Source organism: Mauremys reevesii, linkage group 5, assembly GCF_016161935.1.
Source record: "Mauremys reevesii isolate NIE-2019 linkage group 5, ASM1616193v1, whole genome shotgun sequence".
Classification (NCBI taxonomy): Eukaryota; Metazoa; Chordata; order Testudines; family Geoemydidae; genus Mauremys; species Mauremys reevesii.
In genome coordinates, this window is record NC_052627.1 from 91,166,995 (window position 1) to 91,193,543 (window position 26,549).

At 41.8% G+C, this 26,549-nt stretch overlaps 1 protein-coding gene across 8 annotated transcripts in view; it reads left to right on the top strand.

Annotated features, from left to right (window-relative positions):
- Window positions 1-26,549, top strand: part of CORIN (corin, serine peptidase) — a 289,837-nt gene that overhangs the window by 19,156 nt on the left and 244,132 nt on the right. For 5 of the 8 annotated variants that reach the window (XM_039541668.1, XM_039541670.1, XM_039541669.1 and 2 more), the window contains exon 2: window positions 21,810-21,954. In XM_039541668.1, the coding sequence (XP_039397602.1) occupies window positions 21,810-21,954 (145 nt within the window). Of the gene's footprint in view, window positions 1-3,739; window positions 3,791-5,348; window positions 5,574-7,067; window positions 7,079-21,809; window positions 21,955-26,549 lie in introns of those variants that run through there. The other 3 variants (XM_039541672.1, XM_039541673.1, XM_039541674.1) reach the window with 3 other exon arrangements.

The window sequence follows — 26,549 nt, forward strand, 5'->3', positions numbered from 1 at the left end:
GCCCCAGTTTACCAAGTGATCCAGATTTCTCTGTATTGGAGAGCTGACCTCTTCATTATTTACCTCTCCCAATTTTGTGTCTGTGATTAACTTTCCCAGGGTGCAATCTGGAACTGGGATACTGCTGAGCCATCTGTCTCCCCAGCCTGGGCTCCCTCACCCACTGTGATGCTGTGACAAGCTGCAGACCCCTCCAGGTCCTGCACTCACACAGTCTTACACAAACAGGGACACACCCAGCTGCAGTTACATGAATGCTTCTCCTAGCCACTCATGAACTAACAACAGAGAGGCTCCAACCAACTTCCCCCAGCACCGCAGCCTAGGACTCTAGATCTGTACCATCCTACCCTGGTCAGAAGCCTTACCAGTGTAAGGGCACGTCCAGACTACCCGCCCGGCTCGGTGGGTAGCGATCGACTTCTCGGAGTTCGATATATCACATCTCATCTAGACGCGATATATCAAACTCCAATCGCGCTCCCGTCGACTCCGGCACTCCACCACCGCGAACGGCGGTGGCGGAGTCGACGGGGGAGCCGCGGACTTCGATTCCCGCGCCATCAGGACGGGTAAATACTTCGAACTAAGGTACTTCAAGTTCAGCTACGCTATTCGCGTAGCTGAACTTGCGTACCTTAGTTCGAACCCCCCCCAGTGTAGACCAGGCCTAAGTTAGTACCCAGTCTGCCCCTTTCTCAATGTGGAGAGGACAATGCACCAGCCCTTGTTCCTAAGCAGATTTCCTTTACACTTCAAACAACACACTGTTTTTAGGTAAAAAAACGTAAAACAGGTTTATTAAGTATAGAAAGATAAATTTAACTGATTATAAGTAATAGCATACAGAGCAAAGTAGATTACCATAAGAAATAAAATCCCAATGTAAGTTCTATACTCTAGACAGCATTTGAATCAAAAAGTGTCTCACTCTGATGGTACAAACAGTCCTTCAATCTTCCATACACAGACTGGGATTACTTCTTTCCCACCTGGGACTACATCCCCAGTTCAGTCTTTGTTCTTAAGGTGTTTCCAGGTGTTTAGTTATGGGGAGAGTGAGGCCCAGTGATGATGTTGCTTCCCCCTTTTATAGCTTCTTCCAGCTTGCTGGAAAGATCTTTTGCTGTGACATGATTCAAATAGTCTCCATTGTGTATGTGTTATCTCTGAGAGGTTTCCATTGTACACAGTTCTTGGGGTAATCCTTGTGAGTATGTGTATTTCCCTCAATGGGCTATCCATGCTGTTTGGCCTATTTGTTGTTGTACCTGAAAGACTGGTTTTGGTTGTTTTTTAACCTCACAACATATTTCAGTAACAAACACATAGCAAAACTTCATAACACCAGCTACAACAGTGAAAACAATCCAACAGGATATTAATATACAACAGATCAAGACTTTTAAAATGATACCTCACAAAGCATACTTTGTACAAAACATATATCACCATGGTAAATATGGGAGTGCCAGGGTGTTGCTTTGGTATAGAATGTCACAGTGTCATCTGCAAACTTTAACAGTGATGCATTTTTTTTTCTTTCAGGTCATTAATAAAAATGCTAAACAGTGTAGGGACCACAACCTATCTCTGTGGGACTTCACTAGACACGCACTCGTTCAATGATGATTCACCATTTACAACTACATTTTGAGACCTATCAGTTGGTGCACATTAAATAGATTAATAGATGGCTATGTTAATTGTATATTGTTCTAATTTTAGTCAAAAATGTCATGCGGTCCCAAGTCAAATGCCTTCAAGAAGTCTAAGTATATTACATCAACACTATTTACCTTTATCAACCAAATTTGTAATCTCATCATAATGATATAAAGTTAGTTTGACAGTATTTATTTTCCATAAACCCATGTTGATTAACATTAATTATATTACCCTCCTTTAATTCTTTATTAATTGAATCCTATATCAGCCTCTCTATTATCTTGGGCAGGATTGATGTCAGACTGACAGGCCTATAATTACCCAGGTGATCTCATTTACCCTCTTTACATATTGGCACAACATCAGCTTTTTTCCAGTCTTCTGGAACATGGCTGGTGTTGCAAGACTTATTGAAAATCAGCATTATTGAGTGTTTATATTAAGGGTTTTCTCCCTTCCAGAACAACTTCTCTTTCTGAAGGAAAGTGATAGAGCTCAGCCCTGCAGGCTTTGCTAACATGAGTGATTCTTACTCAGATGATTAGTTCCACTGGCTTCAGTGAAGCTACTCATGAGAAAGGTTGCAGGATGGGGAGTGAAGTGGCCAAATTCACTTTTCCAGACTAGAAAAATCTGTGTTCGTGCTACTACGTTAATATTTGATAGACCATTTTCTGGGAATTTGCCTCTGTTTTTCATCCATCTGTTGGACACTGGAGGTATGACAGACTCTTGATTTATGCACTATGATCTATATACATAAAATCGCGTAACACTTTTAGCAATATGGGTACTAAATCCAGTGTTCCAATTTGTTTTCCAGTGGGATATTGATTTTCACTCCAGTCCCCTTTGTAGCTTCAGTTGAATAAAGTATTATTTCCTCTCCAAAAAACTTCATTGGCACTGAGTGACTTGTGTATTCCACTCCACAGATAATTGCATATCTATGGTGGATAACTATGTGTGTAGGGAATCAAAAGAAAAAGGCACTTAGTAATCCTTCAGGATGTGGGGTGCTATATAAATACAAGATTTATAATACGAATTTAACAAATATCTATATTACTGTTTGATAATATCCCAACCTATGAATGGAAAGTCAAGCCTATGGTGAGATTCAGCAATTTTTTTTAAAAATGCTGCCTTATATCAATATAGTAGGATGCATTTTACTGCAAAAAGGATATACAATAATGATTTTAGCCCTTAGCACTTTGTTCCTCCTGTGGAGGTTACTGTTCCCTGAATCCACATTTTGCAAAGCACATAATCTGATCATTACTTATATGGCCTAAACTGAGAGCTACACCTGGGCTGGTGGACTAAGGCAGAGAGAAACCTCACGATTCTAATTAACATTATAAAATCAATCAACCAGCTTCACTTTTCATTACTTTGTCTGTGGTTTAGTAAAAATATCAACACACTGTGGCAACTAGCAGAATCCAGGGGTACTGAGATCTGGGTCCTCCTCCAATTAGGATTAAGGGACATAATGAATAGCAACATTGGGATCTTGGGTAGGAGCACTCTTGGTGTGGATCCATTCAGGGATTTGAAAGAACTGCAAGAGTGCAGGGAGGCAAACTCAGAATTTCTTGATCTGGCCCCAGCAAAGTACAAATTCCCAGCAAATGTCAAATGCATCCTGTGTTTCCAGCAGTGTGTATACACCACCAGGTGGCTACTCACCCAATCATTAAACTTGAAGTTTTAATGTAAATTCTGCCTGGTGTTTTAAAAAAATTCAAGGTTACCATCTTTAGGCATAAGACTATTTATGTGACTAAACTCTGGTTTCCTAGAAAACATGTTATCACAGATTCATTATGAGTTCACTGCATGCTCATCCAAGAGGGCTCAGACTTTAAGGCCAGCAGAGACCATCATGATCTAGTCTGACCTCCTACACATTGCCACAGAACCTCACCCGGCCACTCCTGTAATAGACTCACAACTGCTAGCTGAGTTACTGAAGTCCTCAAATCATGACTTAAAGGCTTTAAGTTACAGACAATTTACCATTTACACTAGTTTAAACTTGTCAGTGACCCATGCAGCAGAGGAAGGCAAAAAAACCGCAGTGAACAAGTCCCTCCCCTAGACAGAAATGACTCTGGTAAGTAGCAGGCATAAGGAGCACAACTATGAAACCCAGGTGAAAGGCAAGTGGATGATATCACCTTGTACCATTTGGTAGTTTCCCCATTAGGGCCATCATGCCTCTAAAGTTCAATCTGCACTAATCTTCTTACTAGCTGTCAGCTAACCTCACAAAGGCCATTTCAGACAAGCCCTCAACTTTTTAGGAGGGGTATCCAGACAGTTGTAGCCTCCTCAACAGGGCCGCCCAGAGGATTCCAGGGGCCTGGGGTCTTCGGCAGCAGGGGGCCCCCACTTCAGCAGTAATTCGACAGTGGGGGGCCCTTCCACTCCGGGACCCACCACTGAATTACCGCAGAAGCGGGACCCACCGCCAAAGTGCAGCCGGCTCCCGGAATGGAAGGGCCCCCTGCTGCCGAAGACCCGGCTGCACTTCGGCGGCGGGGGCCCCGCTTCGGCAGTAATTTGGCGGCAGGGGGTCCTTCTGCCCCAGAGCATAAGGACCCCCCACCGGCAAAGACTGGGAGCCGAAGCAATTCCGAGGGGCTGGGCCCCACGAGAGTTTTCTGGTGCCCCCAGAGCGAGTGAAGGACCCCGCTCCAGGGGCCCTGAAAAACTCCAGCAGGGGCCCCTGCAGGGCTGGGGCCTGGGGCAAATTGCCCCACTCCCTCCTCCCCCCCCCCCCCCGCAGCCCTGCTCCTCAATAAGTGCCCAATGGCTTGGCCCTCCCAGCCTGTGACCCTGTCACCTTCCAAGGTCTTTTTGAGAGGCCTTGTTCGTGGGACTGTGAGGGGAACTATCTAAATTGCCCTGGGTTCGCAGGTTAGCGTTTCGCAGCGCCTGCCAGGAGCAACAGCAGAGCACTAGGGCGCGCTTTCCTGGAGCGGGGCAGCGAGGAGGAGAAATGGGGGGCTAGGGGAGCTGCCCTGTTGCACCGTGCGCCTGAAACCCACGCTCGGGTGCCTGTGAGCGGATCCCCTGGGGCTGCCTGTCCAGCGCTTGGCGGGAAAAGCAGCGCCGCGCGCGGGGGCGTTCCCCGGGGATTCCCCGACCGCCAAAGCCGCTTTGCCCTGCCGCGCTGAGGGCAGGAGCCGCCGCTAAAGGCCCGCGCGGGCGGGGCAGGGCGCTGGTCGCTACCGTCTCGGGTTCCCACAGCCGGGCCAGGAGCTATGCAGAGTCCGCAGCCCCTGGCCATAAATAGCTCTGGCCAGGCCGAGCTGTCAGATTCCCCGGGAGGAGCGGGTCCCCTGACCCGGCCGCCGGCAGTGGAAAGTCTGACTGCAGATTAAAATACCGCGGTAAAAATAAAGTAGTCGGGCAGCGGCGCCGCGGCAGGTCCTAGCGCCAGCGGGCAGAAGCCGCTGCCCTGGCGAGACCCCAGGGCGCGCCCCCAGCCCTCCCTCCAGCTTAGCGCCAGGACCCCTCCCGCCGCGGCACCCTGTGCCAAGGGGCTGGAGTCCCAGGTGCTTGTGTGCCAGGAGCGGTCCCTATTGGTTACAGGACCTGGTCAGATTTTCCACGTGAGCCAACGGGCAGCGGCGAGCGAGCCGGGCAGCGCAGGTGTGGTGGGAAAAGGGCCCGCGTCTGCTCCCTGAGTGCCCCGCTTCTCTCGTTTGGGCAGTGCAGCGCCGCTGGCTCCCTTGGCGTTACGGGGAGTCTCCTGGGCGGGTTCCAAGGGCTTTGGGGAGCGAAGAAAGTGTCCAGCGCTTGTGACGCCCGGGAGCCCTGCAGAGCCAGCACAGCTAAGGGAGAGGGAGCTGGGTTCCATCCTGTGCATTAGCACTGCAGGGGAAGACTTGGTAAGGGCCCACTCATCGCAGAACATTTAATATTGTGGGGTTGTGCAGGAGACAGAGTTCGTTTTCGGATCCCAGCTTGAGTTTGCAGAGCTGGAGATTAGGAGGAAAACTTCCTTTTTACTTGTGAACTGAACGGGTTTGAATATGGAGTCACTGTCCGATAAAAGCATATCAGAGAGACAAGGTCGGTGAGCTATTCTCTTTTATGGGTCCAACTTGGTGAGAGAGGCAAGCTTTCTAGACACACACAGCTCTTCTTGGTATACTGGGGGTGAGCAAATAGTTCCCTTCCCAGTGTTGTTGTTTTTCCATTTCGATTTCTGATGTACAAATATGAAAGAAACAGACACCCAAGCTCCAGGGTTTGCTCTTTCTCCAGAAAGTAGCACTCTGGATCAGGAAGGGCATCTAAGCTTTTGTCCACCCAGTTTCCAGAGGAAAGGGGTAGGAAAGATGACCACTCTCAAGATGATGGCACAAACGCACCTAACAGTTGCTTGATTCGTCAGGGGCGTTTATTCATCTTTCTTTTGTTTGGGACCTCAGTGTCATGTTATCAGGTTTCATGGAGTCCCATTAGAACCTTTAGCAGCCTGTTCTTTATACCAGTAGTTCTCAACCAGGGGTCCAGGGCTCCCTGGGTGGCTGTGAGCAGGTTCCCAGGGGTCCTCCAAGCATGGCTGGTGTTAGACTTGCTAGGGCCCAGGACAGAAAGCCTCCATTGTGCAGGACTAGCCTGGAGCCCAGAACCCCACCACACGAGGCAGAAGCCAAAGCCTGAGCAACTTAGCTTTGTGGGGGCCCCTGGGGTGTAGGATCCTGGGCAATTGCCCTGCTTGCTACCCCCTAATGCTGGCCCATGCTTTTATATGCAGAAAACCAGTAGTTGTGGCACAGCGGGACCGTGAAGTTTTATAGCGTTTTGGGGGACCCTCAGAAAGAAAAAGTTTGAGAACCTCTGCTCTATACCACTTATCTGAAGACTACCTTTTAGAGGCTATAGCTCTAGTTTGATGAATAGGAGAGAGCCAAGTCCTCATTGTGGGTTCACCTTATATATTATTCCATCCGGACAAGGTGATGCAAACAGTATGTCTTCACTGCACAATTAACCTGGGTGACTGGGATCTAGGTCTGGGATCCTGAGTTATCCTCACCTGAGTGCGTCCAGACAGCAAAGCCCAAGCCTGTGTTACAGTGTTCTCACTATTTCTATAATCATCTGTATGTGTTTGGGGGCATATCTCGTGGTTCTTTGTATTGAGATGCTCTAGGAGTCTTTCCCTGGCAGTTTCAGGAGAACTTGTCTGTTCTTTGGGAGAAATTGTGGAAAAGGCATAGGAGGACTATCAGCATCAAAGTGATTTTGGCTACATCCTCACTGCAAATTCCAGCCTGAGTGATTTAAATTAGAGCTCAGGTTCTAATCTGTACCCCGAGCAAATAAATGAGTCTGAGTTTAAACCACTTTCCAACTCCATTCTGGAAGAACCTCTTACTGTAGAGTAAGTAACCATTCTTTTTCCTTGCTATTTGAATTTCAATGATTGGGTGTTACTGTAATCCTGCCTTAGTGGGTCACAACTGAGGATGCCAAATTCAGGACAACTGCTGAGAAATAGGGCAGATACACCCCAAGACTGGTGGCTAATCCCCCATAGGATATACCAAACCAGCAATAAAAGTAAGCTCCTGTGTCACCACACTGGCTAACCAGAAAACATAAAGGCAGTTTCCTCAGGCATTCCAGTTCTTGTATAACCACCAAAAACACTGGAATTAGAGATGAGTGGTTCTTTACAACCAGTCTCATCAAATAATAGGTTCTTCTGATCGCAAAGGGGCAGCCACACACCCAGTTCAATATGTAACTTAGATCTTACCCAAAAATCACACTGATGCCAATCCTTTAGTATCTAAAATCTAAAGGTTTATTCATGGAAAGAAAGAAAGAAAGGTGAGAGTTAAAATTGGTTAAAGGAATCAATTACATACAGTAACAGCAAAGTTCTTGGTTCAGGCTTGTAGCAGTAATGGAATAAACTTCTGTCTTAAGTCAAGCCTCTGGAGTACATCCACAGCTTGTCGTTCAGATCTTCAGTTTGTAGCAAAGTTCCCCCAGAGGTAAGAAGCAGGATTGAAGACAAAATGGAGGCGTTTCCAGAGCCTTTTATAGCTTTTGCCATGTAGAAGGCATCACATTGTTCTTACTGTGGAAAATTACTCCAAACGCTGTCTTGTTTCTGTCACATGCTCATGCCCAATTTCTCTCAGTTATTGGTAATAATTGGAGATATACCAATCTCCTAGAACTGGAAGGGACCTTGAAAGGTCATTGAGTCCAGCCCCTGGCCTTCACTAGTAGGACCAATTTTTGCCCCAGATTCCTAAGTGGCCCCCCTCAAGGATTGAACTCACAACCCTGGTTTTAGCAGGCTAATGCTCAAACCACTGAGCTATCCCTCCCCCATTGTAGGAAACTATGTTTACATAACAGTCCACTCAGTGTAGATGGGTGTCTCCCAGGGTCCATTGTCAACTACGTGTTTCTTGATGAGCTGCTTAATTTGAATAATCCCTCCAAGATGTCCTGGCTAGCTACCTTGTGGGTGATATCCTAGGAGCAAACATTTGAAATCCAGGTATAGAGCCAATACCTATAACTTCAAATACAAAAATGATACATACATATGCATAGCATAATCATAATCAGCAAATCATAACCTTTTCATAGACACCTCACTTGACAACCTTTGTACAAGATTTCCTGCAAATATATAACAGTGGTTGCAACAATGATCAATATGGTCATATTTTAATCATATAACGTCAGTCACGGATCCACAGGATCTGTACTATGCCCAGTCTTTCAACAATTCCTTGAGAGGATCCTTTCAGTGTCCCAAACCCCCAAGAGGTTGCACTTTGCCATGTGGCCTCAATGCTTCAGAGACTGAGGCTCCATGCTCCAGCATTCCTGTTCTCATGATGAGCTAAGTCCAGCTGAGGTAGACTCCTTTTCAAAGCCATTGACTCCCCTCAGGGGCCAGTGCACTTTGGCAAGTAAATACTTTTAAAGACACCCGGCAGCATTTTCAGAACAGAGTAGGTTTTAATGTCAACTGAGGTACAACATTGGGAGGTCCTTAGGTTAGCATAGAGAAGCAAAGGTTAAGACAGTACAGACTGACCAGTGTCAGGGCTTCACCCAGCCAACCTGCTGTAGAGACCATCTTGGCTCCATGTCTATCTTTCTACATGAGAGCTTCTGTGTCTTTGTGAGGCCAGTTCTTATCATTGCTTCCTGTCATCTCTCGATCCATTGACCTTCTGCTGCATTCCATGCTGAGTTTACCAGTTCCGCCTGCTGGAGCTTCGCCTTGCTAAGTCTCAATTGTTCAGTCAATGGGGTTCTTGTTATCTTTCCAGATGGTCCATTGATATGTGTTGGTTGCAGCCAATCCTTAATGGCCCATTCATATCACCCTACAGTTATGTGACACACACAAGCACCTCATATCTCCTACTCTTACCCAGGAGCAGCTTCTTAACCCTTCTACATCCACTGGATAGCAATACCAAGTCCAATAAGTTGCTGCCATGCATATAATTCATAAAAACATTACTGAAGTGTTCAGTTCAGGTCTGTTGCTGTTGGATTGTTCTGTATTGGCATTACTGTAGGTGTACATTAGATAAGAGATATGAAGCATGCCAAGCTGAAGTAAAAGGCCATGATGAAGACAACAGTATTGCAACTGTTCAGGAATTATTAACACCCCCCTACTCCAATGAAATCAGAGTATCTAGACTTTCGGTTGATAGCGGTCTGGAAGGGTTAAGTGCCCAGATGGTTTTCTTTTGCTTCCTCCTCATCATATGGTAGGGGTTTTGTGTGGGCTGTTTGTAGATTCCAGAGAAAGTGTGAAAGGGAGGAAAAAATGTTTTCTATGGATGAAATTCAAATCAGATAGTTTTTTACTTCCTGACTCAAGCCATAACTGCAGTAAGATCTTTCTTTATTGAGAGACTGATTTGCTGAACTTTTCTGGAAACTTATATTGATGGGCTTGTAAGCCTTGTAATGTCATTCAGGTAACTTTGGGCAGATGTTTTTTCTCCTGGGGATCCTATATCAACATTAAGACTTCAATATAATATCAAAGTATCAATTTTTTAAAAAATTACAAGAACATACGTGCATTATGAACCCATTTAACCTTGAGCTTCATTTAGCAGCTCATTATTACCTGACTCATGAAACAGAAAATAGATTTGCTCACTAGTCACCTCTTTTAATTACTTCTGTAAAGGTATCCTTGTAGTTTAAAAATCGTTCTTTCCTTTCTTTCTTGCCCTTCCACTGAAGCAAACTGATCAAGGTCTAAATATTTCTGAATGGAGGATCCTAATGAAAAGTGAATTATTCACCTATTTCAGTTTTACAGTTAATGAGTTAGCAACATATGTGTCATTGTATGCTTTCATGTTCCTCTATGGGAAGAGGGCTAATAAGAGGGCTATTATAGGGATTTTACTACCCTGAGCTAGTAAAACTGTCACTTTGACTCTAAATAAAAGCCCTACTTTTAGACAGCAGATGTTGCTACTGCCCGCCCCATCCCCCCACAATGTCTTATAATGCTCTCTAAAGAAAATTCATTAGTGCAAAGCTAGTGTATCAACTCAGTAAAGTCATACTTGAATCCTAAATTTAATTTTGCATTAACAAAACTTTAAGACAGGGGGATTAGTACTTACATATTTTTCTTATATCTTCTTAAAAAAACCCATAAAGTATTAAGGGACAAATGCCCCAAAGATGATTTCTTTCTCTTCATACAGTCTTGCACCTACTCTTCCTGACAAATGTTCAACCCATCTCGCCTTTGAGATGTTGGATTTCCCTGAATTTAAACATGATAAATTAGTGTATTCATATAGCTAGCTAGTTGGTGTGTAATATTGTGACAGGTTGGATCACAGACACCCCCTTGGGGCTGCCAACTGATGTGCCAAAATTACTTCTGCCCCTGCTTTCCCTGCTAGCTTGGGACTCCAGCACCTCCAGTCTTGTTGAGCCAGACATGCCAGTCTGCTCCAACACAGACCCAAGGTCTGAACCACGTGCTCCAAAGCTGTAGACTTAACTAAAAGCAACTTGAGAAGTGTTCCTGTCTTTAACACTCAGATGCCCAACTCCCAATGGAGTCCAAACCCCAAATAAATCCGTTTTACCCTGTATAAAGCTTATGCAGGGTAAACTCATAAATTGTTTGCCCTCTATAACACTGATAGAGAGATATGTACAGGTGTTTGCCACCCCCCAGGTATTAATGCATACTCTGGGTTAATTAATAAGTGAAAAGTGATTTTATTAAATTCAGAAAGTAGGATTTAAGTGGTTCCAAGTAGTAACAGACAGAACAAAGTGAATTACCAAGCAAAATAAAACAAAACACACAAATCTGAGTCTAATACAGTAAGAAAACTGAATGCAGACAAAATCTCGCCCTCCATGGTGTTACAGTAAGCTTCTTTTTACAGACTAGTTTCTTTGTAATCTGGGTCCAGCAATCACTCACACCACCTGTAGTTACTGTCCTTTGTTCCAGTTTCTTTCAGGTATCTTTGGGGGTGGAGAGGCTATCTCTTGAGCCAGCTGAAGACAAAATGAAGGGGTCTCCCAGGAGTTTAAATAGACTTTCTCTTGTGGGTGGAGACCGCGCTCCTCTCTCCTACGTGAAGTCCAGCTCCAAGATGGAGTTTTGGAGTCACATGGGCAAGTCACATGTCCATGCATAACTCAGTTTTTACAGGCAGCAGCCATTGTTTACATGCTACCCTGAACATCCTCAGGTAGACTTCTTATGTGGATTGGAGCCTTCCAAGATTCATTGTCCTTTAAATGTTTCTTGACTGGGCACTTAAGTTGCATATTCCTTTCTCAAGAAGCTGAAGGCTACTTAGAAATCAAGCAAGTACACAGCCAATATTCATAACTTCAAATACAATGACACATGCATAGAAATAGGATGATATATTCAGTAGATCATAACCTTTACATAAATATGTTACATGGCATATGTAGCATAAAACATATTCCAGTTATATCATATATACATTCCGATGAAGCCTTATTGGGTGCAACATCACAAGCTGGTTGTCGTCTAATATGTTTAAAGCTGTAATCCTAAAGGCAGAGGGCAACTTGCTGCCTCTTCTTTCCCTTCATATTGTCCTAACTGCACAAAATGGAGGAGGGTCTCTGCTAATCTGTCTCTTGCCTGGAGTCTCTTGGCTGCTGCAAGTGGGGGGTGTTATGAAATCTCTGCTACTTTTTTTTGCCTCCAGACTCTGTTTTCTTGTGTTAATAGCTCTACTACCTGCCTCTGCTCATCAAATTCCCAAGGAGCAGGAGCAGAAAAGTGACATGAATCTTGACAGTTTCACTGCTACCTACATAATTTTGAATAATATTAGTGAAGCTGACTAAAGTCTTGTTAATGTTACTCTGCATCTACTAGGCAGAAGTATGGACAACAGATAGTATACTGGAGCTGTCTCTCCAGATTCAGGAAGACAGGGCAATAGTTTACAATCAGTTCTCATTTGAAAGCTTATCTTTGCAACCATAAGGCATAGGTAGTTTTTAAAAAATGACAAAACTTCTGCATTAATTGATGACTTAGACTCCCACGTTCATCAGTGAGACCTTCCCACTCTGCTGGTGATGGGGTGAGTGGCTTTTTCAAGCCCCGCTAATAAGAAATATTGGAAGAGGTTCAAAGAGATAAAATAGTAGCTATAATCTGGTGCATAAAAATATTCTACAGGCTTGTCTTTTCTTTTTTTCCTTGGAGGTTTCCCATCCATATATTTATCTGGCCAAATCTTTGTTATCCCTCAGTATTATATCATGGAGATTTTTTTTTCCTTTTTAACCCTCAGAACATACAAGATCTTTAAGCATAAAAAGGGGGAAACTACCGTTTAACATTTATTCCCTTGCGTCACCAATAAATTTTGACCACAAATGGACTCCAAAGATTTGAATAGTCGGGAATTTTGTTAAACCCTCTGCAGAATTCCAGCATTTTAGGTGCTCAAATTCTCCTTTAACTTGTCTTAAAATTCTCACAGTGCCTAAGAACGCTGTTTTCTGCACATCACTGATCGTGATGTCTTGCACACCTCATGTGTTCTTGAGCTGATCTTTCACACCCGTGGGGTGCTCTTTTTTCTAGTTTTCCACAGCCATTCCACTTAATGGAAAAGTTCTTCATACTTCACTATCTTCTCTTGTTGCTTTTTGATGTTTCTGTCTCTTGGTATGGCAATATCAATTAACATAGCCTTGTTTGTCTTCTTTTCTACAACTATGTCCGGTCCATTTGCCTGCACCGTTCAGTCTGTGACAATTGCCAGATCCCATAAAATCTTAGCCTCTTTATTCTCTATAGCACTTTCAATTCTGAGGTCATAATACTATATGGTTTGTTTAAATCCATACTTCCCACAGAGGCTCCAATTCAGACACTTGGTGCCCTCATTGTTTCTGTTCATATATTCTCTCTCAGCCAGGCTCCTGTAGGTGCTCAGCACATGCTCCACCATCTCTTTCTTTTCAGAACACATTCTGCAGTTTGGGGAACAGTTCTGTTGGTCAATTGTGTTTCAACAGTAGTTAAGCCTGAAGAACTGCTCTTGTGCACTCATAATGAGGCTCTCTATCTCTCTTTTTGAGGTATCTCTCTATAAGCCATGAGTTTGTTAATCTTCAATCATAAATGCATTCGATCTCTCTCGACCATTGTCTGCACTGATTTCTGTGTAAGTCTTTCTTTGGTGATTTGCTTTCCCCTTTCTTGGACTGGGGTGCATGCTCGGCCATTGCTTGTTACTGCAACCAGATGATCTTTTACTCGGGCTGACTCCTCATATATTTTGATATTATATTCTTTATTGTCAGTTGCTTCCTCCACAGATAGCAGACCTTTTCAGATTGTCAAATGCACATCCTGTCCACGTCTTGATTAATATTAATTATTCTATAGGTAACACACAGAGAGGGGAGGTAAGTTAAATTACTTAACAATTATGTGCTGCAGAACTCCTCTATCTGACTTAAAGTGTTTTCACAGATCATGAATTCATATTTTTGCGAGAGATTGGATTTTCTGTAGGAAGCCTCTAAATACCAAGTGAAAATTATAATAGGATTCACTATCTTTCTCTTCTTATGAATCCAGTGCCAGTCTTTATTATAAGACAGTTATGTGCGTGCGCACACCCATACCCACACACTTAGTAGTTTCAAAATTTCTTTTTACTGAATAACTCTCCAAAGATAAACTGTTACAGCAGACCATTTACACACTTTGAGGAATGATTTTAAAAGATTTGAAGACATATCAAAAGATATCTTGCCTGATACTAACTACAAAGAAGCCCAGTCCCATAAGCGAATCAGGAAAAAACAAGCAAATGATAGCAGTGCAACAGAAACAGCATTGAATCCAAGAGACAAATTTCGCCTATCTACTTACTACGCTATAATTGGTACACTTGAAGCTCATATGAAGAGGAGAGGTGAAGTGTACAAAGAAGTATCAAGTAGATTTTCTTTTCTAAACGATATGGACTTATCTGACAAACAATATTCAGCTAGTTAACGCATACCCTGTTGACTTGAACATGAATCTCTGTGGAGAAGTACGGCAGTTCCACTGTTATATGCACACAGAATTTAATGAAACAGGAAAAATGAAATTCAGTCACATTGATCTTCATGACACAATATTGAAAGACAGAATACAATGTGTATTTCCAAATGTAGAGGTCGCACTACGTATTTTTCTAACATTGATGATTACTAACTGCTCCACAGAACGCTCTTTTTCTCAGCTGAAAAGAATAAAAAACCCTCAGAGAACAACAGTGTGTCTGGACAGACTTGATTCACTTTCCCTATTGTGTATGGAAGTGGGCATGCTTCATCGAGTCAGCTTCGATGAACTTATCCAGAATTTTACAATCAGAAAATCTAGAAAGAAGCTATTTTAATTTCAGCATACGTGTAAGTTTTGTGTCATTTCAAAAAATAAAATTTTATTTTACAGTATAGTATTGTTTTTATTTTGAATTACAGATCGGGGGGCACCATAATCTTTTCAGTGCTTAGGGCCTCTAAAGGTCTTAATCCGGCCTTGGGTGTAGCCCCATGTAGTGTACATTGCAGTAATATAATCTTGAAGTGACAAAGCATGGAAAATCGATGGCTAAGTTGAACATATGTTCTAACCCGTGGAGCAACCCCCGATCCTGCTCCCTGGCTGGAGCACTGGAGCCGGGCCATGCTGCAGCTTCCAGGACCAGCGTGGAGCAGCCCCCAACCCTGCTTCCTGGCTGGAGCACCAGAGTGGGACAAGCCCCAGGCCCCACTCCCCAGTGGGAGCTTGAGGGCCGGATTAAAACAGCTGGCGGGCCAGATTTTGCCCACCTGTGCTCTAACACATAGTGAATACTGTACCTCTCAAATGTCTCTCATCATAGTCCCAAAGTTATCTCTGTGACAAACAAATTTGTTGAAAATTATTTACATCAGAAATAAAGAATTTTGAAACTGAGGTTACAGGAAAAATATTTCAACTGAAGGAATGACTCCCACAGCATTTTGATTTTTTGGTGTCCCCCATTCTGTCTCTTTCTTGTGCATTGTCCTTCACATTTGGTCCACAGCAGGCTGAGACCAGAAGCAGGCAAAGTAACAGAATGGGACAGAATGAGCCTCTCCCACGTGAGCGAGCCAGCTGCGCCATGTACAGTGGGGATTAAAGGAGTGTTTTGGCTATCATCAGACTAGGTTTTTCTTGTAGAGTGAATTAAAATTAGCTCATGCTTATTGCAAGTTTTATTTTCTTTATCACAATCAATACAGGAAGAATGGAGCTCAGCTAAATAGCAGTTGTTAGCAGTTCAGTAGGAGAGAATGTTTTAGCCTGCAGTTTGATGTTTTAAGCTTGCTATATATTCACAGCTGACACCTGTTTTAATATGGAAACTGATTATGTTGAAGAAAAATGATTTTTATAACCGCACAAAACGAAGGTTAAGTTTTCAGACTACCAGTGAGCCCTTAACTTAATTGAAAGAAACCCTCCTTGAATCAACTTTTTATGACTGGTATTGTCATTACGATTCTATATTTGTCTTATTTATACTTTTCTCAGAAGGGGGAATGAGGGTACACATGAAGAGTAGCTCAGTCTATGAAGAGTTAAGGTCTTTCTACAGGCCAGCAGGTTCCAATAATTATCTCTTGGCTCTCTTACTCATGTTTATCTTTGAGCCTCTTGACATCAGTGGACACTTGCCACAAATTGAAAAGAAATTACTAATGCACTTATAAATGTACAGCTTTTAAATCCCTGTCTTTACTCCTTATTAATCTAAAGCCAGGCCTCCAGGATGGTGCAAGGAAGGTGAAGAAAACCATTGGAAACCTTGTCAATTTTGCCCTGAATAAAACATTCCTTCTTGATTCTCAGAAACTATTGATCAGACCCACGGCAGCCTAGAAACACAATTCAAATCTTACATCCATTATAGGGCAGGAAGGATGGGGTAGCAGGCAGCAATGGCAGCAGAATGGCTGCTGTATGCCCTGAAGGCTTCACATACAGAAATAAAGGGAGGATGATGTGAGAGACCATCAACTCTTTCCCTCCCTCAACCTAGCCAATGACAGGCTCTCCATATGTATTTTCAGAATGGGAAGGCCCTGAGCAGTCAAGCTTGCCCCTCCCTTGACCCCTTCTCTCAGGACTCCAGGGTTTGCCTTTCCCCTGTTGGTTCTATCGGAAATATACCCACTGTTGTAATGGGGTGGTGTTTATTCCTGAGGGTCAAGTAGTCGAAAGTATTACTTTAGGACACTATCTCAAGCTTTGGTGCATGAATTGATTAGATTGCCTAGGTAGGCTGTGGAAGCTCCTTCGCTGGAGGTTTTCAAAAGGAGGCTGGATAGCCATCTGTCTTGGATGGTTTAGACACAACAAATCCTGCATCTTGGCAGGGGATTAGACTAGATGATCCTTGTATTTCCTTCTGACCTTCTGATTCTATGATTCTAATTCCTAGCCCATCCCATCCCAAAGTTTCGGTGGTGGCAGGGAAGAGAATGGCATCAGGGATTCTATAATATAGCAAGTGGAATGCTTTTATAATTAGCTCTATAGGACATAAGAACATAAAAACCGCCATACTGGGTCAGATCAATGCTCCATCTAGCCCAGTATCCTGTCTTCCGACAGTGGCCAATGCCAGGTGCTTCAGATGGAATGAACAGAACATGCAATTATTGTGTGATCCAGCCCCTGTCATCCATTCCCAGCTTTTGGCAGTCAGAGGTTAGGGATACCCAGAACATGGGGTTGCATCCTTGGCCATCTTGGCTAATAACCACTGATGGACCTATCCTCCATGAACTTATCTAATTCTTTTTTGACCACTGTTATAGTTTTGGCCTTCACACCATCCCCGGATAATAAGTTCCACAGGTTGACTGTGTGTTGTGTGAAGAAGTACTTCCTTTTGTTTGTTTTAAACCTGCTGCCTATTAATTTCATTGAGTGACTCCCTGGTTCTTGTGTTATGTGGAGGAGTAAACAACATTTCCTTATTCACTTTCTTCACACCATTCATGATTTTATAGACCTATCCTATCTCCTCTTAGTTGTCTCTTTTCCAAGCTGAAAAGGCCCAATCTTTTTAATCAATATCCTTAAGTTCTCATTTGTGATAGAGAATGGCCCTCCATCATAACAACCTCTAGTTATTTCATATTTTCCATAGGTGTGGGTGAATAAAAAACATAAAGATGCTCAACTGAAAGAAAACAAATTTACTGAGTTTATTCCTGATGATTCACTGATGGTAATGTTAAGTTAGTCTAGTGTTTCTACTTGAGTAATAAGAACTCCTTCTGCAATAGGAAAAACAGAACAGTCCTTTTAGTTGTTTTATAAATATTTGCTTTGCTGTTATCACTATGCTGCCGATTAAGGGTCTTTTATAAAATCATCTCTTCCACAATTCAGCATTCAATTCCTGGGCAGTCATTGGATGCAAATTTATATCTAATAATTCCTTAATATCACATTTACATTTGTGAAAGTAGATTATCAGTGAAATAGTTAGGATTTATTTTGGTTGCATTTAGCAACTGAATTGTAGTAAAGAAAATATCTAAAATGTGTATTGACTATAGATAGATACAAAAACTATTAAATCCAAAACATTTAAAATCTTCTTTATAATCATTTTGACCATTACTGGTCATGCTTTTAAATATTTCTGATTCCTGTGATACATCTCTAGTACACAGATTCTTGCATAAGATGGCTCACATAAATTATGTCAGTAGCACTCTGGAAAATGTCTCTTACAGAGACTGAGGAACACATGGGGAAGGGCTTTTGGAAGTTCACTGTCTGCACTGGTGAGACAGGTATGTCATAACATGTTTTAGATCTCTCCTTACATGATTCTTCATGACTGTACTATGGTGGCTGCAACTCTAGTCTCATATTTTCAATTATATGCCACACAGCACAGAATAAAGAATTAAGAGCTCATGTAGGACCAATGTTAAATCTCCCACATGGAAGAAAATTGAAAATTAGTCAAGGAAATGGTCCTACACTGCTGGCTGTTTTCTCAGTTCTTTATGTGACTACAAAACTTTGTTATGATGTCTGATATCATATCTCCATTGTTCTTTAAGCCAAGCATTTGGTACCGCCATGGGTCAGCATTTACACTGACTGCCAGTTCTTTTTAGTGATTGGGCCCATTGTCAGCTATAGTTCCCACCATTGTCAGCTATAAGGGGAAAGTCCTTTATCTCCTGGAATAGCCTGCAGTGAAGGATTTTATTACTATTGGAATACTATTTCCTCTTTGCCAGGGGTTCATGTTGTGAAGGCCAGAACTATAACAGCGTTCAAAAAAGAACTAAATACATTCATGGAGAATAGGTGTTCATCAATGTTTATTAGCCAGGATGATTTCAATTGGCTTTGCCTGGGACTGAAAAACTGAAATGATTAACTTTGAAGTGCACTTGCTGAACGTCAGGCAGCGTGCTCATGGACTCTCATTGGTGAAGAATCTTGTGCATACTGTGCAGTAGCTACAACCTAAAGAGTGCATTGCAGTAATTTAGCTGAGAGGTAACAAAAGCCTGAATTCTGGTCTTAGTCCAGAAATAAGATTGCAACTTCTGAATATTTTGAGGGTTAAAAAAGTACTCCTGACAACTGATGAAACATTGGTTTCCATATTCAGTTTGTTGTGGCCTCTAAGTTGGGAGTCCTATCAACTCACTCGGGAAAACCATATCAAAAGCTAGCAGTACCCTGGCCCCAAAGTGACAGCTTCAAATGCTCTCCTTGTCATGAAAGCAATATCTTCATCATCTGTAGCTTGACCTGCAACCTGAGCCATACAATGCAACTGTGCTGAGACTGAATAACTGTGATAAGAAGAGGTAGCAATGCATATTTGAGTATCATGAGTTACAGCTAATAGCTCAGGCTCTGCTGCTGCCTTATCAGTTTTCAATGTTTCTTTATCTTTACATTGAACAGAAATAGTGACACAAGAAATCTGTGTGGGATCCCATACTGGAGTGTTCTCAGTGCAGATGAGTAACATTACCCAATGATGTTCAAAAGAAATAAATGGAATCACAGTAATGAAATCCTGGTCATTTCCTCCTGTCCATACAGTTGGGTCAACCACAACTCATAATCAATAGTATCAAAAACAGATGACAGCTCCTATGTTATCTGGATGGAGAGTTGTCTTGCATCCATCTTGCACCCTGGTATTGTTTGTGCCATTCTAGGACTGGACAGATTGGACGATGCCAAAGAATTCTATTCTAGATACTTGTCATCTACAATCTTCTCAGCCACCTCCATAAAAGGGAGGGCTAAGCCTAGGAGGTAAATAAGTAAGACCTCTGTGTTAAGAAACAGTTTCTTAAGCAGCAGTCAAACTTCGGTTTATGTCAGACAATCTGGTATCCTGTTCTCCGCAAAAAGGCATTTATAACAGAAACTACCAGTGGGAGAACACTTAACCATTGACATTTATATTGTGGGCAAAGATCCCAGCCATAGGTTATGGATTTCAGCTTCCCAGAGTCGGTTTCCATGTGTTTGGGGTAAGATGCTGTCATGGTAATGGGTGTATTTGTACTCTTGTGTCCTGACACTGTCTCCCTCTATCTAGTGCAAAAGGGACAAACTTCAGTATGACTGATTTTCTTGACAAAGAACATAGATAATTGCTCATATCATATCAAGTCAGCTTTAGGGGAGATGGCAGTCTGAAATTAATAACTTCACCATCCTGTAACCTTATCAAATGCATATTGTTCACCCTAGAGTCTTTCAAGCAAAAACCAATGTAGACTTTTAAATGTTTTTAAAACCGGGATTGTGTATATACTTTTACAAAAATTGAATGACAACAAATCCACTCTTCCCATTAAACATATGTTCATAATTTTGTTTTGTTTCTGTTTAAAAGGGACAGTATTTTTCTAGTAGATTGAAGCATAGGTGTCATAAGTTTGTTCCCCACTTTGAACTTTAGCGTCCAAAAGGTGGGGACCTGCATGGATCCTTCTAAGCTTAAAACCTAGCTTAGATCTGGTACCACTGCCACCAGCCAGGTTTTAGTGTCTGGCACACTCTCTGTTCCCCCAAACCTTTCCCAGGGGGAACCCAGATCCAAACTCCTGGGATCTTAACACAAAGGGAAATAAACCATTCCCCCTCCCAGACTTTCCCTCCCTTGGTCGTCAGGGAAAACTACTTTGATTCAAACTTCTTGAATGTAAAACAAAGAGGGATTCACCTTCCCCCCTCCTCTCTTTCCCCCCACCTGTCCCTGGTGAGTCAAACTAATCTCCTGAGGTCTCAAACAAGGGAAAAAAATCAATCAGGTTCTTAAAAAGAAAAGCTTTTAATGAAAGAAAGAAAAGTAAAAACTATCTCTGTAAAATCAGGATGGAAATGTTTACAGGGTATACAGTTTATGAAACTAGAGAGCTAGCATCAGTACAAATACAGCAAACAGAGGTAAAAACCCTACCAGCAAAATCTACATTTGCAAATACAGAAATCAAATTAAAAGACTAATCCACCTTTCTAATACTCACTATACTGAATAGAAGAGAATATTTCAGGAAGCTTGGAGATCCTGGATGTATGTCAAGCCTCTCTTAATCCCAAGAGAGAACACCCCCCAAAACAAAGAACCCAAACAAAGGCTTCCCTCCACCGAGGTTTTAAAGTATCTTGTCCCCTGATTGGTCCTCTGGTCAGGTATTTGCCAGGTTCACTGAGCTTGTTAACCCTTACAGGTAAAAGAGACCTTAACCCTTAACTATCTGTTTGTGACAATAGGCCTGAATACAATTCTGGCATATAAGGACTTTTTTATGTATACATCATGCATTCTGAAACTTGATCCTTCAAAGACTTTTGCACATGTTTAACTTTATGCACATCGACTAGTTCCACCGAGTTCAGAAAATTCAACTTATGCTCCCTAGTCCTTCATGTCCCCATTTGTAAAGTGGAAATAATATTTATCAACTTCAGAGTGTGCTGGTGCTAAGATCAAAGCATAGTGTCTGTTCTTATCAGTTTAATATCTGATAGGTCCTTTATTTAAAACAGGATTTATAATAGACTGATAGATTCCTTAATAATATATCCTTGAAAAGATGGAGTCAGTTATGCAGCCATTAATAATTGTTTTTAAAAGGACTACTTTCTACACCTCTGGGTAAGGTGGGCAGAATTTAGCCCCTATTGTTTAAATTTTCGTATGTATTTTATGCCTCTCAAAACACAATGACTTTCACTCAGCCTAACCATTTAAAAAGTTCAGCAAACAAGTTTCTGAAATGCTGGTGGTGGACACATTCTGACACATTGAAGGATGAGCTAAACATGTAACTTACGTGTACTGCTTATTTGTTGACAGGCCAATTAAAATTTTTATATTACCTTTCATTCATGACCTAAATATATTTATGGCATATATTTCTGCAGTACAGCTGTTATGTGTATCAGATAACACTAGTTTTGAAATATATCATTGGAGTTACCGAGTTACATCAGAATGATAAAACTGTACTCTTCTGTGTTTCAGGTCCTAGGAACAGATGAAGATAATATGGGGGATGGTTGCTCTCAGAAGCTGGCTTCTGCCAAATACCTTCGACTTTTGCTACTAATACTGATTCCATGCATCTGTGCTCTCATCCTCCTATTGGTGTTCCTGCTTACCTTTGTAGGTGAGTACTAGTCTTAACTAAAGAGAAGCAAGCTGAAATATAGTTGTATTTTAACAAGATGATCAAATAAGCACTATAAGCTCACAGTCCAGTCTACTTCTAGAATGTAAACAAATGTCTTAGAACATCCACTTAAAACTGTAAGTAAATTATGCTTTTTTTTCAGTTCTGCTATGCTGCTTCAGTTGCAGAGAATACCTGATTTTGATTGTTTATGTTTAAAATACCCTAAAAAGTAATTAGGAGGAAATAATTTTTGGGTCTCTGAAAATTAATTTTTGATATACTTGCAGCCTTGGACATACATTATATTGTTTTCAATAGTCACTCTTACAAGCACTTAATGATAAATTTTTATATATATATATGTGTGTGTATGAAATAAATATATTTAAATATTTCAAAGTGGCACAACACATTGCTCCCTTACCATTACACACACCAATTTATAAACCTAATATCTATTCTCAGGAGAAAGTTAATTTACAAGTAGCAATAACACTTTCTGAACAGGCTAAAAGATCTCCTCCCCTTCACCAATAAAATCTAAGTGTTTTATTATTAACTTTAAATACATATACTTTCAGAACCACAATCATATTTCATTGAAGATAGATTTGCAGATATACTTAATTTTTTAGTTATTCAATCCATTAATTAACTGCATGTTTGGTATGGAATTAACAAATTAATGATTTATTAGAGAGCAATGATTTTAAAAAAGCTAGTTCTTTGTTACCTTCACAACAAAGTTGACATGCCTGCAATTAAATCATACCTATGATGAGAGAGAAAGAAGAGTGTTCGGATAACACATTATATAACTTTTTGCTTTTATTGCGTACAGTACTGTAGGGTTGTAGTTGCTTGTGTACTTTTGGGGGGGGGGTTTGCCAGTAAAGAAATTTTTTATATTGAAATGCGTTCAATGGTTTAGCAGCGTAACTATCTCTTATTTCAGTGCTGGCTGATACCGCCTGCCTTTTTCACTTGAAGTATGTATCCATGAAACAGTGTTTTACCTCTCTTAGGGACACTAAGGAATGTGCATTTTTTGCCAGTTGCAGAAAGATGGTAAAATATACAAAATTATCAGCTCTTTCCCAATTAAAAATAATCAGTCAATCTAAAGAAATACCATACAATTGAAACAGGATGTCTGGAAATAAAACTGAATATGTATCTAGCTAACAGCTCTGCCTCTGCCAAATTCAAGTAAAATTGAATCTCTATATTCATTTCAGACCATGGAGGATAATTTGCAACAAGACCCATAATGTCTGGTCTTTTCATTGTACTTAGAATGGGTGGCCAGAATAAAAAACTAATGAATGTGGTGATTGACAACTAAGTCTTGGGATCTATCTTTAAACTGGGAACAGGCTGAAGTGGATTAAGATAATGTAAGTCTGACAATTAGGAAATGTGATACCTCCCACTTCATTTCCTGGTGCTTAGCATTCCATCTGAATCCTTTATATCCTTTGCCTTAGATTTTCACTATTAAATGAGAAAGTAGATGAAAAAAGGTAGGTGTGTTTATGTGTCATACTCAATCTGTTCCTTAGAAGAAAGTGTCTACATAATACATACTGAAATTGTACTGCAAAATGCCCAGGCAAAGGGTGCCTGATTCTGTTCTTACTTAACCTGCATAAACCACTAAAATCAGTGAAATTACACTAGTGTAAAACTAGTATATGTGCGAGGAGAATCAGACCCAATGTTATTGGTCAGGTCTAATGTCTGGGACATCCAGGGGCGGCTCTACGTTTTTGGCCGCCCCAAGCAGTCATGCGCGGGAGGCGCCCCGGAGCCGCGGGAGCAGCGGACCTCCCGCGGGCATGACTGCAGAGGGACCGCTGGTCCCGCGTGGCTCGGCTGGACCTCCCACGGCTGCGGACGGTTCGCGGGTCCGGCTGCTCCGCTTGAGCTGCCGCAGTCATGCCTGCGGGAGGTCCAGCCGAGCCGCGGGACGAGTGCCCCCTCCGCAGTCATACCTGCGGCAGGTCCAGTCGTCCCGGGGCTCCGGTGCACCTCCCGCAGGCATGACTGCGGCAGGTCCGCCGGCCCAGCCTGCCGCCCCCCCCCGGCCGCAGGGGACGCCCCCTAGATTTTGCCGCCCTAGGCACCAGCTTGTTTTGCTGGTGCCTAGAGCCGCCCCTGGGGACATCTATAAACCAGCAAAACTGTCTCCAGCATCCTTTCAGATTATTCTGATTATTATTTATTATTCTGTTTTCCTAAGCAATAAGAACAGCTTTAGTTTAAAGCACACTGAAGACACAAGTAGACTTATTTTCCAGGCTGTCTAGAAATAAATGGGTAATTCTAAGGGCATTCTTAAAGTGTGTATGATGTCAGAATAATGTAATCTGCTCTGGCATTTGGAGATAGGCTACATCCAGGTCATTCTTTCAAATTCAGATCAGATCAGTTTCCAGTGCTGTCAATCTGGTATCTTTCACTGGTTCTAGATATATGTTTTTAAGGAATGAAAAAAAAGCCTTTTTGTAATGAAAAGGACAAAATCTTTTTAAGCTTCATTAGTCTGTGCTCACATACTATACCTTGGTGCCCTCGAAAGAATAATAGATGCTTGAAGCATGAATGGAGAATTCCCATGTGTTATTTGGAACTTTACATTCTTTTGCTCAAATTAACTTTCTCTGCTTAACTTTGGTTACCTCGTCCATTAGAAAATTAGGAACATTTTGGCTCCAGTTTGCAGGCAAAGTGTTTCATTTCTTATTGAAAACTTGTTGTAAAATTACTATTACCAGGGCCGGCTCCAGGCACTAGCTTAGCAAGCAGGTGCTTGAGAGGGGCGGCAGGTCCAGGTATTTGGTGGCAATTTGGCGGAGGGTCCCTTGCTCCTGCTCGGAGTGAAGGACCTCCCACTGAATTGCCACAGATCGCGATTGTGGCTTTTTTTCTTTTTTTTTGGCTGCTTGGGGAAGCAAAACCCTTGGAGCCGGCCCTGACAATTACTGCTGCTATTTTCAATTATTTTCATAAGACGAGGCAGGTATACACACGTATGTGCACACGTCGTATTGAGCTGATATAAAATATTTCCATTCACTCTGCTAAATATACATCTATCAACCTTCTGACTTTCTCCTTATCCTAATGCAGACTTCTGGATAGGCTGCTCTCATCTTCCTAGTTCTGATGTAAAATAAGTCTGGAATCCAGTATGAGGCAACTGGGGCAGTACAGCTATATTCTAGTGATATGAGGTATCCTACTTGAGACACTTTAAAGAGCTGATTTTCAGAAAATGCTGAGCATTCACTCCCTGAAAATCAGGCCCTTTTAAGGAGTCTAAAGTAAGGTACCCCAAATCACTAGTCACTCTTGAAAAGTTGGACCATGAAATTTTATTAATCTGTACGCAGAGAAGAAAAGGCAATGTAAATAATGAATAAGGAAGTGCAAATTAATATGACTATCTGGCAGAATTATGTTAAAGTAGACATAACAGCAGGCTTTTAAACTCAATACACAAAAGTCATACTCTTTTTAAAATCTCATTGCAGAAATAAGGAATATATTTCTCTCAAAGCTTTTGCATTCTTTTATATGCATATGCTTCTTGATTCTAGTTGTTCTTCTATCCCTTACTTGCCAGAAATAATAGCACATTTGTGAACCTACCAGGAGGATGCTCTGTAGCAAATGTTCTTCTCATATGAAGTGGAAGCAGTGATGTCAGCTGCTATTGAGGAAATTTGTCTTTCAGAACAAACCTGAGGCTCCTACTTACTAAGTGACTGGGTCATATCACAGAGGAGAGAAAAAGAGTGGGGATTGGGAATCCCTTTTTAAGGGCTGTAAGCTGGTTGTGGGCTGCCTAAATAATTAAACTTTGAAAGAAACAAAGGACTGGATTTTATGAGGTTCTAATCTCTTACAACTCCCCTTAATATTGATGGGCATTGAGAATAATCAGCACCTGATGAGATTAGGCCCTAATTTCTTGCTCTCCTGACTGAAGCATAGTTGGGAGCTAGCTGTTAGAGGGAGTGCGGAGGTTTGTAAAATGATCCATTAAGGCCACTTCATACAGTTTAAATTTGTCTGGAGTTACAAGCTACAAAGAAATCATATTATGGTGCATCATAGCCTACATAGTCTGCTGATATGTGACCGGGAAAAAGAGGCAGAAAGGGAAAACATTCTGAAAATTTGGATGTCCTAAAATTGAGAAATGAAATGAATGGGATCAGTTTAGAACAGCTCTCTGATTTCTGTGTGGCAGGTGGCAATCGCTAAACTAACTCTTGTTTAATAGTTATAAAAGGCACGTCCCCTTTTTTTTTTTTTTTTTTGTTAGGACATTACAGATTTTACTTACAATTGTGCATACATTTTAAAATATGGTACGTGTTAAACTTACAGGGTTGTCTTCCTTTTAAAGAAAAGCAGCAGTCGATAGAAATACAATAAGTTAAAGTAGATTTAATTTGGATTATTTTCAAGAAAAACAAATAATAACTGATGTCGTGGTTTGAATAGCTCCTTAGAAAAGGTTAACTGTAAAGCAAGAAGACCATCTTGAATGTAAGCTTGCATTTATAATCTATGGGCCA